Genomic DNA, 14,647 nt, shown 5'->3' on the forward strand with positions numbered 1-14,647 from the left:
TTTTTGACCCAAAACACGATTTTTTAACTTTTCAAAAGAACAGGAGAGTCATGATGTGAAGGCATCACAGTATTAATCCTCGAGTAAGTTGCACATGATCATTGTGCTCGCAGCTAATGCCGCTGTTAGTTGAAAATCCATAACGATTCATCATGACGGTTATGTCTGATTCTCATTAGACTTCTGTCTTTCGGTGCGTGTGGTTCAAGGTCCACTTTGATCCGAAATGACCTTATCCTCTCATAACTAATTAGAGCAGCGCAACATCACCAAATGAAATAAACGTCCTTCAGCAGTGTAAACACACAAAGAACTTCACTAGGTGTTTTGTTTTGTTGTTGCTTTGGGGATTCGTTTGCATTCTGAAGTGATCTGAGAGTATACTAGTACCTTGCCATCTACAATTAGATGTTAATAGGCGAAGATATGAACAGTGGTATCTTTACTCTTCCTTTCTCTCTGCAGCTCTCTCTATGTTTCTCTTTCTCTGTTGTAAACGATATATGAATAAATTGTATCATGATTAAAGTATATATATATATATATATATATATATATATGTATATATATGTGTATGTGTATGTGTACACATATGTGTGTGTGTGTGTTTGTGTGTATGTGTATGTGTATGTGTATATACCATGCCTAGCGGATATATGCTGTTAGAGCGGTCCACTTGATCCCTTGATCTGTAATCTGAGTTGTCTAAATTCATCAATAATTTAAAACTTTACAAAAACTTTAGAATTTTAGAGCTTCGTTCATATTTCATAGGTAACAGACATCAATCTGTAGTCATAGAATAAATCAAACTCAAATTCAGAGACAGTCCATTCTTGAAGGTAGCAGAGCATTTATTTCATTTTGATCTCTTCAGTTCTGCTGTCATCGTTTGAGATAATTATAATCATCCCCAGTTATATGACTATTACATATTTCATACTTCTGTCATCAACTTATCTGAGCATCATTAGATACTTGTTTTTTAATTTCAATTCTTGAAATATGTCATCAAAGATTATGCTTTGTCGACTTCTTTTCATGAAACGAACAAAAAATCCATTGAAAATAAATGCGCCCAAGCCCGTAGAAGATTACCGTTTAAAAGTGAGCAAGCAAAGAACAAAAGACGATATTTATACCCTTCTCGAAACAGGACTCGGGAACACAAATACCATTGTCTCGAAATCTCAATGCCTGTAATATGAACAATCACCATTTGTAGTAATTATGTTGGAACCTATTATAAAGTTACTAACATACTGTAAAGCTTATCTTAATTAATTGTAGGGATCATGCAGAAATCAATAGGTAACACAAAAATTATCAAGAAACATCGTGTAAGCTCCAAATTTGCGCATAATTTCGTTCAATGTCATTGCTCTGATTTGACAACATGGATCTCTATCAGTGCGCTTGTATTATGTACCTCAAGGAATAACGAATGCTGCCTTTGGCTGCTTCGCTGTAGTGAGAATTAAAACAAGGCTAGCTTCGAGTTATTTCACCAATAATAATCTACCAACAGTCCGAGTTTACTGTAGGATGCAGACGCCCTCTTTGGCAGACCAAGTGAAACCATTCTTGCAAACGGGGCACTCGACCGTTCCGCAGTCAGATAATTCGACGCAGATGGCGTGATCCGGTGCGCCGCAAACAACCATGCCTGCATAGACAGGAAAATAACAAGAATGCATTGTGCTTTGTCGCTGACATAATTTTTATGCATTGAAAAACAAAGCAAACAAGCACACACATTATAAGCTGAATATAATGAGTATAATGAATATCAGTCAGCTGTTAATAAAATGAATACCTGAACACACATACACACACCTTCACACACCCACATGGATATAAATGATACACACACACACACACACACACACGCACATATATATATATGTATATATATATATATATATATATATATATATATATATATATATATATATATATATATATATATATATATATATAAAATAATGCTTTTGCACATATTATTCATTGTTTCACTAAATGTATATTTCTAAGAGAGACCGAACGAACGGTAAAGACATACTGAGCTTTATAAGGGTTTCCATTTTTATGCAACTCTCCGGCGTGTAGACCTATCTTTATCACTATGAATACCCCATGTTTTAACTAGGCTTTACTGGAGGCCAGTGTATTATGACTCCTACAAGCGCTTTACTTCCCTAAGGGACCGTTTAGAGACTATTTGAACCAGTATAGTATAGTGTATAGTTCAAAACTTGATGGACATCACAGAGATCAGACCAGAGAGTTCACCGACATACCCTTAAAAAATGTGTCATTTCTTGTCTTTTAGGGGTCTTTTAAAGGTTTGAATAGAACTAATGTATATTTAGAATTAAACCCATTCTAATATATCCACATTGACATTGATGCACCGACACTGTGCAGGAAATCAATACAGGAGATTATCTCGTAAAGGGACTTAAGTATTTTCTTTAACCTACAGCTTACAGGAAGCGGGCATCAATATACTTTTTGGGAAATAGTTTTTTGTTTTGTTTTGTTTTTGTCAGAGGCAACTTTAGCTGTTTGGAAATTGCTGAAGCGTGAACAGCAGGGAGTTGTCACGGTGCCAAACTTTTATTATGGGTAATTGTTTGGTGTGTGTTTTTTTTTCTCTCTCTCTCTCTCTTTCTTGCAACACTCTTTCTTTCTTTCCAGTTTTCCTTCTTGTCTGCAGTTTCAAGAGTATTAAAGACCATGGTCATAAGATATTACAAAAGCAAAAGGAAAACAAAGTTTGTTATGCTTAAAAGCTTACAGCACACACACACATACCCCCCCCCCCCCTCACCAAAGTAATGAAAATGCAGGGTAGTAATGGAGCTTAAGATTTATCATGTTTTCACAATTCAGGCATAATCGGTCACATACATAATGCAAGCTATTATGAGGCGATGTTGTCATCATCTCAAACTTGTCCATTGGTCTGAGCAAAATGAAGTGATATGAAAATCGTCACAGAAGTCGATGATATTATACAGTAACAGCACCACCATCCCCTTTGAAAATCATCGTTGCAAAGTTATCATAGTCCACACTAAATACGTTCGTCGTATCTCGACTATTTTTCTTGGTTGCACTTCAGAAATATGAGTCACAGCCAATGGTAGACTTTACGTCAAGAAGTGGAGGATATGCATTGCGTGTAAAATATTGTATATTTGTGACACCATTTGTGTGGGTTTTTTCTTTTTTCTTTCACACATAAAAGGTGGCACCGGTGAAGTATTTCATCTTATCACACAAAGTGCATAATGAAACAGGTGCGCGTTATATCCAGGCGAAGTAACGATCGAGTGGCCACCAGGTGAACTGAATAGTGTGTACTATGTTGAAACCATCAATCGAGGAGCCAAACGAATGCTGAACCTGGTATGTTCAAAGTCTGCGATTCCTTTTATTGGGAACCTTTGTCAACACATTGGCGATTTAGAATGAAATGAACTGCCATTATTGGCACTGCTTCTACATCAAGATAAAATATTACACTGCTTCAAAAGGAATCCTCGCAGCATGTCGAGCTGTGCCAAAGCGGATGTTGCCCGAGGCACTCCCCCCCCCCCCAAAAAAAAAAAAAAAAAATAGACAAAACAAATCAACGCTGCCAAGACATTTTTGGTGGAACAAAGTTAAAAATGTAAACATGTTGAAGAGCATACGTGCTTTGTGATCCACTATGAAAATGAGCCAAAACAGGCTAGGGAGCGGCCTCTTCTCGTTTTCTGATATTGAATTCGCGTTATTTTTCTATATATTCCTCCGCTTCAATGCGATACATGACACGATTCATAAAAGAACTTTTGTGCAAAGATATCGATGGTTGAAGAAGAGCAGCTAGACTGGTCTTTGAAATTAGTGTTTCCAAAAAAAAAAATCCACCTTTAAAGTTTTCATTCCGTCACGAGCGCGACAAAGGACAAAACAGTATAGAATTTCCTCGTGACTAATATATACTAGCAACGACCACAATGGCCTCGTTAAGTAAAAAAGGATGAAATCAAAGATAACTCATAAAATCAAACGTACATCAGGTATCAACCAATAAAATTAGAGTATTCTGAGACTTGCGTTTGATGTTCTGATTTGCGTTTTATACCAACTTTTATGCTATACAGGGCACAGGTGTCTGCCAAACGGCCAATCAATGCGAAATTAATGTTGCGAATACCGGTAGGAATCAGATGGCGCTCTTTACATAAGCATGAATTGTGGTGATTGTATTCGCCAGGGGTTAGAGCGGGGAGGTGGTGGCAACAACATTTCCGATCGGAATACATGAGACAATGTACTGCGGGGGCTAAAGTGTTTTAAGTTTCGCAAAATTCTACTTCTGCAGAGTGTTGGTCCCCTGACATTTTCCTATCTGTTTTTATCCTGAATTCTTTTGAACTTATTTCTGTCAGTGTCGGTTCTCTCTGCTTGAAGAAGGATAAAATATTAATGTTTACGGACTCCTTTCGATACAACTGTGGATCCTTTTGATCATGATTGTGTCGTTATCTATACCTGTTTTCTTTCATTTGTGACTGGGTTTAATATCTCCAGTTTTCACTTCCCTTGGTATTCTGGTAACTAAGAACTTACATAAGTTAGAACCTATACATGTACCAAAATAAAGTTTGTTGCTCAAAAAAAAAAAAAAAAATCCATACCTGATGTAAATGGACCATCCAAGATATCAGTGCATTCTCTTTGCGTTACTACTGGCAAAAATTTAACCCACCCCCTCCTTTTTTTCAACGCACTACTTAGTTAATATCTGAGCCCAGTTTGAAGATCTCTGCATTTTCGTGGAGAAGTACAATTAATCGGTTGCCGCGGACTGACGGAATATCTCCTTTCAATTTCCATTGTTGCTGTAGCCATTGTACTTTGCTCCGCCTCTGCGGAGCAAAGGGTTAGGGGGTCATCCTACGAGCTAGGCACCCGCGAGTCATACGACCCGCGAGCTAGAAATGGGAAAAAAAATCTCTGGGTGATACATTTGAGATTCATATATACAGCACATGAGCTAAACAACAAGTAGAACAGACATCAAGTATAAACAGGCCCACGAGTTAGACACTATCAATACGCAATATTTCATAGTGTCTAGCTCGTAGGCCTAGATGTCGAGTCCGTGGGACTTGTTCACTTAGTTTCTAGCTCATGGGCTTTATGACTCGTGAGTTGTATAACTCGTGACCTGTGTGACTCGTGGGTATACTGACTCGGGCACTGAATGACTCGTGGGGGTCTAGCTCATGACGTGCACCCTGTCTTTGTGTATGACCGCGTTCTTTGAAGAATTAGATGTTTAATTACTACGTAAAGTATAAAACGATGTGAGACATGACTATCGGCTGAAACGCAATGAATCTCTAAGCAAATCTGTACTATGACCATTACTCTCAAACATTGTCCCCTCAGATCTGATACTGTATAATGATAAATACACACTTTAGGGTAAAACAGCAATGGATATGCATAGCTTATGTTAGTGTTTTATGAATTTACTTGTCAGAATGTGGTATGTCGTCACAAGATTAACGCAACTGTTTTGAGCAAAATCATTTCCGGCAGAAGAGTTACACAAACCAAACGGGTGCCTTCGTTTGTATTAAGTGAACCAATTCCCTCATCTTGTACTTGAGAAGAACGCCATATTCCGCTAGGACGGAAACCACATCATCCATACATTCTATATGATTCCATTCCAAATAGTAAAATTTATACATTTGCATAGTGATCTCATCAACACATAACGGTTTTTGTTTTTTACTGAATTTAGAAATGTCTCCATCTAAGAAAGTCCATCCACTGAGAATGAACAGAGGAAAACAGCGTACGCACGCGCACGCGCGACAGTAGGCTATTTATGGGCATTGCACGAGTTCTCCGCTTCGGTTTAGCAGCAACCGGCCTATTGCACAAAGAGAATGCTCCTCTCGTTTACTATGGGCGGAGTCTATTCAGAGCGGTAATTTGAAGCCTTGAATTCGTTTCTAACCTATATTGCAACCTCCGAAAGCATGCCCCAGAAAAACGCTATTAGCATTTTGCCTTTCCGTCCATCAGATTGTCATGAGGTTTCTACAGATGGATGAAATCTCAGACTTTATGATCATGCCGAGAACAGAAAATCAGTTTTGATAAGTTCATGTCAAATGCGATTTTCTCGGCTGAGCTGTGTGTTTTCGATTTTTGGCTCCTTTCGTCGTAGGCAGGAAGTGGCGAGCAACAATTTTGCTTTTCAATCTCTGCGGGGGCTGAATGTTTCGGTGCATTCCTTTTTTTCCCGGTGTGCCGGGAATTTCCCCGCTGAAGACCGCGATCTAATGTGTCGCGCTCGTCACAATGTGTTCCCTCTTGGAGCCCTATTCAAAGGCAAGTACTCCAGCTGTATGAATGTGTAAATCGAAATCATACTCAAGAGGGGTGCCTATAATGGAGGTCAGAGGTTAACGCACTTCCAGCCGTGCATGCTCACAATTAGCCGTGAACATGTTTTTTTCATTAGGTCTAGTATTTTTTTTTAATCAGGATGCACCTAAAGTATTGTCATTCTCTTCTTCCAAGAGGAGAGGAATGTTATCATCTCGCCTTCTCTTGTATTCAGACCTGATTGACGAATATGATCACATTTTTAGTTCATGTACTGAGTAGTCTACATGATGTTTTCAAATACAAATGGGAAGAGAGAGAGAGAGATTTTAAAAAAATCATGTCTCAGTTAACCCTCCTTTCTGCTATTATCATTATCAGAATTCAAAGTGGAACTCTGTGAAGGTGTGGAGCAAGTTTAGACATATCCGACTTTAAAGTCCAAAGTTGCCCCAAAATTAATGTACATGTGGATTGACTGAATGCAGCAATATTCAGAAAAGAAGACATGAGTGAATTGAGGAAGAAGTTACAAATCTTTAAAGTTTTGCTTGATGAGAAGGCTACAATAGTTACAATACAATAGCAGAACAAGGATATAAAGAAAATACTGAAGGAAAATTCCACAGAATGTCTTTTTTAATGAAAAATACACATAGTCCTTTGACTAATTGTTACTGACATATTTTAAGGGTAATGTTAGGTGCACATCACGAACCAGACACCTTACACAAGTCATACAACCCACGAGCTTGACAGTAGTGAACAAGTTCCACGAGCTGTACGGCCCGCGAGACCGATTCCAGGCCGTATTGGCCCAATGTCTATCTCATGGTATTCTTTCACTCAGTGTCTACAGCTCGTGGGCCTGTTTCACGTGGTGTCCGGCTCGTGGGTTGTGTGACTCGTGGGCTGTATGACTCGTGAGCTGTATGACTTGGGCATGGGTGTATGACTCGATCGTGGACCCTTTTTTCAATATCTAGCTCCTCGTAAGCCGTACGACTCGTGGGTTTCTAACTCGTGGAGACAACTCTTATATCATACACCCTGTTTCTAAAAAAAAAGAGGAGTTAATGATGGCCCTTTCATAAAGCTAGAAAAACTAAATTTTTGCGGAATTTTCTTCACATTTTCTTTATATGGTTGTTCTGAGGTGATGTCAAAGATAGCGATGCAGAAATTTTAAAACTTCATAACTTTTAAACGGATTTTCCGAATTTCCTCAAATTTCACTGATGTATTCTTCTAATATTGCTGCATTCACTCAATCCATCACATGAATTTTTTTGTTGTTGATAATATCCCCTCTAACGCGAGCTTGCAAGTCATACATTTCTATAATCCGAGTGCAGATGGCCACTTCAAACTTTTTTACCTGACAGAAAATTGTGGAAAAATCCAGTGGTCTCGGGTTTGAATCCTGATGAAATCACATCTTCTTTGCTCATTTTTTTCATTTTTGTTTTACACTAAAGATTGTTTAAACTAAATTGGGGTGGGATCTCATTTCAACCTTGCCAAGTAATCCAACCCACCGTCGGGGCAGAAACAGCCCGCGCTGGCGGCTCTGTCGCAGCCGATGTCTTCGGGCATGGCGCATGACGGAGAACCGCAACCGGGCCCGGATTGGAGATAGACCAAGTTGCCGGGGCAGTCTAAAGCTTGGACGTTGCCACTTCCTGCAAAGGATAAAGAAAAGCAGTTTTCATCAACTTTTTTTTTACAATTCCTGCTAGAGATATACCACTGTAAGTCAAATAAATGCATTTGCTCCATATGACTATACAATTTCTCGTTTTACGAACAATGAATATAGCATGGAGTAAATAACAATAACGATAATGATAATAATAATAATAATAATGATAATAATGATAATAATGATAATGATAATAATAATAATAATGATAATAACAACAATGATAATGATAATAATAATAACAATAATAACAATAATAATAATAATAATAATAATAATAATAATAGTAATAATAATAATAATAATAATACTGATAATAACAATAAGGTCTTATTTACCCAGGGTAGCCTCTCCAGTGTTGCCACTGCTCTACCAGAGGGCCCTGCCATTATTATTACCCTAGCGTTGCCAGGTACACATTTATACACCTGGGTCGAGAGGGACACGGTGGGTGAAAACATCTTCTCCAAACACGTATAAAGCACTGATCGGGAATCGAACCCGTGTCCTTCGATTGGGAGTCGGGAGTCTTATCCACTATGCCACAGCACCCCCTCCCCCATGATAATTATATTGATATAATGGCACACCACTTCATTTACAAGCTGACTGTGATGAATAAAGCAAGATTAAGCAACCAGGATGGTTGAAGGTCCATCGATATTTGGATGATTTTTTTAAAAGTTGAAATCTAAAAGCAACTGCACAGCTCTTCATGTTTTTCAACGAAACAATGACAGTGGTCACTGTCACATTTCATTTCTACATTACCGACAAAAAAGCCTCAAATTACGCAATACAAACCTATAGGGATTTTCAAGACGGTCGCTTTAAACGCTCTACTATTCTACTATGGCTAATAGTCTCTGTGGACTTGATCTTTAATGTATCGATTGATCTATAGGTTTTTTTATTGTTAGTTGTCTCGTCTCTTTCCTCCTCTTTCTGTTTCCTCTTTCTCCCCCTTTTCCCTATTTTTCTCATTTCCCGCACACTTGATGTTTTAAGCTATTCACCTATTTTTTCCTTTTTCCCTATGAGGTGCTCACATAGTATACAAGCACAGTCTTTTGAGTAGGTACCTCCATTTTTTTTTTCACAGAATGTATAAATATATTTGTATGAAAAATTCCTTACTTCGTAATGACTATTGACAGGTACATGTTATTCCTTGCTACCTATGCATCATTCTTTAAAATGCAATCATGTCGAACTTTTTGTACATTCTGTTGAAAGAAGTGAAAATAAAACCTTTGAATTGAAAAAAAAAAAGACAGTGGCATCATAGCTTCATGAAACTTGTAAATACATGCAGTAGCAACGGTGTCATTGTTTCGAGAAAACGTGCAGCGAAACTCCAGACTTTAATGATTTCATTTTCTTTCTATGTTAATGTCTGATTTTCTTTAAACTTCTGTCGTTCTGTTTCATTTCAGCTTCACTCTTCATTTGCTCTCGCACGTGTATGTGTGTGTGTGTGTGTGTGTGTGTATGTGCGTGTGTGCGTGCGTGTGTTTTTAGCCAGCTGTAACATGGAGTGGCGTTCCACTTTAAGCAGGTGAAATTGTTAACTTTCAAAATTCCCCGTCCGAAATATTTCCACTGTAGAACTTCTTTCAGATCTTACAACCGAGCACAATCCATTTCATCCGGCTGCTCCTCACTCACGGAATTTCAACGCATGAAATCCAGTATGCATAAATCGAGTGTTTCTTTGTCGTGGGTGAGCTTTATGATTATGGTGGCTAATATAACCATCCATGTTTTGCAAAGTTGTACATGTACCGTGAATATGTCATCATGCATTTCTCGATTAGAAAAGTGTGTATGAACTCCATGCAGGGGAAGCACTGCGGTATTCTCTACAAGACTCAATTTCAACTTCAATTTATTTTAATATTTGGCAAAAAAAAAAGCTGCTGAAAACTGCTTATCCAATAAGGCGAGCCAATGGAGTAAAATGGAGTCAAAAGGGGCCTGAGCTTTCGATCCTAGCAGAATCTTCGTCAGAGACAAAATGACAAACAAGCAGGGAAAGCAATCACATATAAGGACTTCACACAAGAACAGACAGGTACAGGCTGGGTACACAGAACAAAGAAAACAAAGGAGAGGGTGGGAGTTCATGGGCAAGGAGCCCAACAGGTAAAGAGAGGGGGGATTAGAGCAGGAGGGTGGACAGACAAAGGGCAGAGGAGAGTGGACAGACAAAAGGCAGAGGAGGGTCAGTGGTGATCAAGAGGATCAAGGGGGCAACCAATGTAGGAAAAGGATGAATAGGGAGGCAACATCAAAGAAGATAAGGAACACCAGAGGGATAAAGAAAGGGAAAGAGTGAAAAAGCCAACAGCAAGGGGAAGGGGGGGGGGGGGGCTGAGCAAACAGTGAACCCTGAAAGGAGTGCCAGGAGGAGGCAGCAAAAGGAAGTAATCAAATAAATCAAAGTATATATACACACAGTAATGAAAATGATAATTGAAGTAACAATAATGAAAAAGATATTGATAAAAGAAATGAAATAAAATACATATGAAAAAACTGGGGGAAAGAAGATTGTATACAATGTACACTGTATGTGGATAGGCAGGCAAGGCATAGTAAGCACAAGTAAGTATAAACCAACAAAACCAAGTGCGTGTATGTTTAGGTGGAAAAGGGCTGTATAAAAGAGACTCGGACTACGGTAGAGGAAGGGATTAATTGGGAATAAACAGGTCTGCAAATGGAAAAAGCGCAAAGAAAGAACAAAATGAAATTCAAAAATGAAAAAGAGAATAACAATAGTAATAAAAGTAAAAAGGAATAAAAGGTGGTTAGTCATTTCCCTCCTGGATGTTGAGGCCATGGGGTTGGATGGTGTGAAGACGTCTCATCCAGAGCTTCTCTCTGCTGGTTCTGACTGTGTCTGGACGAGTGCCTAAAGATTCAATGCCCTGTAGAGTCATATCAGTGATGGAATGATCGGGTAGATTGAAATGGTGGCCCACTGGAGTGTCGAGCTTGGCTGTGTTGACAGTAGATCTGTGTCCATAGAAGCGTCTTTTGAGTGTTGTCTTGGTTTCCCCAACATACTGGATCCTACAAACTCTGCAAGTGATGAGATACACAACATTAGTGATGGTACAAGTGATGTTTCCCTTTGTGTGGTGAGAGAGGCCGGTAGAGTTGCTGGTGAAAGAGTCACTCTCGTGGATGTGTATGCTACAAATGATGCACCCACTGGCTGAACATCTGAATGTGCCATGCTGTAAAGGAGAAGAATTGTCAGTGAGGGAGGGTACTTCAGCACGGACGATGAGATCCTTGAGGTTATGGGGGCGTCGATATGCCAGGATGGGAGTATCTGGGACGGCCTGTAGGAGACGATCAGAGGTATGAAGAATATGGTGGTTATCACGAAGGATATTGTGGAGAGAGGGTAGATTGGGATGGAAAGTGGTCACGAGGGGTATTCTGTCAGTGATGTCCTGCTTGTTGGATTTCGGTTTGAGAACTTCAGATCTGGGGAGAGAACGAACTTTGTTGATGGCTTGTTGAAGTCTCCTGGTACCGTAGCCCCTGGCTGCGAGATGTCTCTTCAGGTTCCTGGCATTTTAATATTTCTCACAAATAGCACAGAAAAAATAAAATTATACAATACAAAAATTGTACAAGACATAAATTAGATGAAACATCGACGGAATGTACAATAGTTTGTCTCGTTATAAACACAAATGTCTGTATACATTAGAGTTGAGCTATGGTCATAACTGCGAGAAATATGATGGGGCTTGCGTAGAAGAAAGCTTGTACAGCCGCAGGTCCCGTGATAAATCAGATTATGGGAATTATGATATACAGATATCTTTTAGACCATTTTATGACTGGGAGAACCGATTAAAATAAAGAAAATAAAAACCCTATCGAATAAATATTACTAAATAAAACACAGAAAGACTCTTGAAGTTCCACCTTGAGGTGCCAGCCATGAGTTTGAATCCAGCCTGGTGGACAAGAGGTTTTAAAGGACAAGTCCACCTTCATATTACACATGGGGATTGAGTGAATGAAGCAATATTAGTAGAACACATCAGTCACAGTTTTGGGGAAATAGGACAATCCGTTGAAAAGTTATGAATTTTTACAGTATCTGCGCAGTCACTGCCGGATGAGAAGATTACTACAATGTATGATGTCACATGCGTATAACAATATATGGGAACTATAAAGAGAATTTCATAAAATTTTATATTTTGAAAAAAAAAATCATTGACTTGTCACTAACGTATGTGAAGGGTAATATTATTCCCCCTGTCTTCTGAAAGAGGCAAGTCAAGCATTCTTTACTTATGTGAGAAAAGTGAAAATATGTTGAATTTTCTTTATACATATATTTTCGTTATATCGATCTACACATGTGACATCACAAGCAGTAGTGGTCTTCTCATCCAACAGTGACTAAGCAGAAACTTTAAAAATTCATAACTCTTGAACGGCTTGTCCGATTTTCCCCAAGCTTTCACTGATGTGTTCTGTTAATATTGCTGCATTCACTCAATCCACGTATCTCTGAAGGTGGAGTTGTCCTTTAACGTTCCTATCCATATCATACAGATGCAGGAATGGGTGTGGCTAATTATGACGTCCAGGCATCTATTGAAGATCAGCGGGAAGAGCAGTGCAAACACTGATAAAAACATTATTACGTCATGTATATCGTATTATGTCTATGTATAGCGCCGCTGTAAGATTCAATCACCAACAGTACCCGCCTTTCGCTTCCCACCTCCCCCATTTTTGTCTTGACCTGTTTTGTTATTGCACTTTTTTATCTTCATACGGCACATCGCTCTGATCAAAAAAAGAAAAAAAGAAAAAAAAAGAGCAGCTATAGCATACTCAAATTTAACTCGATTCACACTTCTTCTTTTCTGGAAATGTGCACAATTGCATATTCATAGGTTCTGATGTTATCAAAAGTTTGATGTTTGACGTCGCCTAAGAAATGACAAAGGGTGTGGGAGATTGCCTTGTTGTTCTTGATCTTTTTGGTTTGTTTGATTGACCTTCAACTTTGGGGAAAAAGTTGCAAAGATTTTGCAATGGAAGACGTGCTAAAGTAAACACATCAGACCAAGAAATTCTGACAGTCAATAATGCTGTTCCATATCGGAATTCCCAGTTTGTCCTTGTCGGTGATATATTCCATTTTTACATCATGAATGCATGACATGTTTAACACCAAACTAAAGGAACTAATCAGATCGTGCTCCGGCAATCCTCGTAAATAAAATGTGCCCGAGTAATACCACGGGCGTAGATCATTTCGTGCAAAAGTCATTTAATTTAAGCTGAGATCACTGTACTTTCCAAAGGTGACAATTTGGGTAGGGAGACCAATTCAATAATAGTTTCTTGTACTTGCATCGAGTAGTGCTCGGAAAATGAAATACTTTTATCCTTTGCACACCTGTGGACAAAACCTCAAAGATAGACACAGATATGATAAATTCAAAGTTTTTCTTTTTTTTTAAGTCAGGCATTCAGTTACGTCTAATTTAGTTGTGTAACCGCAGAACGTTAAATCTAAGCCAACACATAGATTTGTCAATAATAGATGGTGACGGTTTAAATACATACTTGATTATATGTAACATATACAGATACGCATTGATGTTCCAATATTTCTTGATCAACTCACATTTCGCATGATTTCTATAGTGCTTGAAGCGACATAACTTGATGTGATTACTGCATTTTTTGGAGTAAAACAAGAAGCTAATGACAGAGTGTACAGACATAATGAGTGATACGAATTTTATGGACAGACTCCATTATGTTAACATTTTTGACATATACTTAATGCATAAATGACGGTTTGTAAGTACACATGCATAACAAAAAGGCATGATATTCATTCATTCTCCAAAGCCTACATGCTATACATATAAAGTTAGACAGTTATCAAAATAAAAGTGATAAAGGCACAACCGACCTGTCGTGCGTCCAATGTGTGAGAGAGCACAACATAAGGACAGGATGACCGCTGGAGCAATGGACAACTTCATCTTTGGATCTGGGTATCCTACGAGCGATTAACAGAAACCACTACTGCCGATGTTAAGTGATGTCGTTATCAGTATGGACGTCTCTTGGTTGTGAATGTGCGTGGTAAGGCTAGTTCAGAGCTTAGAGGGTTAGAGCCGTGCAATTGTGTTGAAACAGGGAGGCCACTGGCCGTTTATAAAGTGTTCAGAACGACCTCTTGATATTTACTAACTTTGGCGTATACCTCCCAGAGACTCCAGTAAGAATGATGGATGGGCGGGTCCTGAAGTTGCCGGTAAACATGATAGCATGAATATTCTTACACGTGAGTGCATGATGGATCTGACTGTGAAACTATCCTGCGAGGGAGGAATTTTGAGGCGGAGAATCACTGGAAAGAAGAGAGAATAAATGTTAACAGAGATGTATACACTTCTGCATAAATATAATCATGCCACTTGAAATTTTCTATGTCACTCTGACACTTCCTAACTTCTTTGCACTTTTTTTTTG

The 14,647-nt window shown here is 38.7% G+C and overlaps 1 protein-coding gene across 1 annotated transcript; it reads right to left on the minus strand.

Moving 5' to 3' along the window:
- Positions 1-841: 841 nt before the first annotated feature.
- On the minus strand, positions 842-14,323 carry LOC139708884 (mucin-6-like). Its single transcript, XM_071620847.1, has 3 exons — positions 14,082-14,323; positions 7,944-8,087; positions 842-1,666 (listed from the first exon to the last, which is right to left on the minus strand). The coding sequence occupies exons 1-3, from the start codon at positions 14,152-14,154 to the stop codon at positions 1,536-1,538; spliced, it is 348 nt and encodes a 115-aa protein (XP_071476948.1). The 5' UTR covers positions 14,155-14,323; the 3' UTR covers positions 842-1,535.
- Positions 14,324-14,647: the final 324 nt, after the last annotated feature.

The sequence above is a fragment of the Diadema antillarum genome, unplaced genomic scaffold, assembly GCF_040938485.1.
Source record: "Diadema antillarum isolate AM-2024a unplaced genomic scaffold, OU_Dant_1.0 seq00001381_RagTag, whole genome shotgun sequence".
NCBI classification, from domain to species: Eukaryota; Metazoa; Echinodermata; class Echinoidea; order Diadematoida; family Diadematidae; genus Diadema; species Diadema antillarum.

What these genes read in the sequence shown, in the direction of transcription:
- LOC139708884 (XM_071620847.1), bottom strand. Translation starts at nt 14,154, where the DNA reads ATGAAGTTGTCCATTGCTCCAGCGGTCATCCTGTCCTTATGTTGTGCT. An exon ending in ACACATTGGACGCACGACAG is followed by an intron (nt 8,088 to 14,081) that starts GTCGGTTGTGCC and finishes TATCCTTTGCAG; the next exon opens with GAAGTGGCAACGTCCAAGCT. An exon ending in GGGCTGTTTCTGCCCCGACG is followed by an intron (nt 1,667 to 7,943) that starts GTGGGTTGGATT and finishes CTGTCTATGCAG; the next exon opens with GCATGGTTGTTTGCGGCGCA.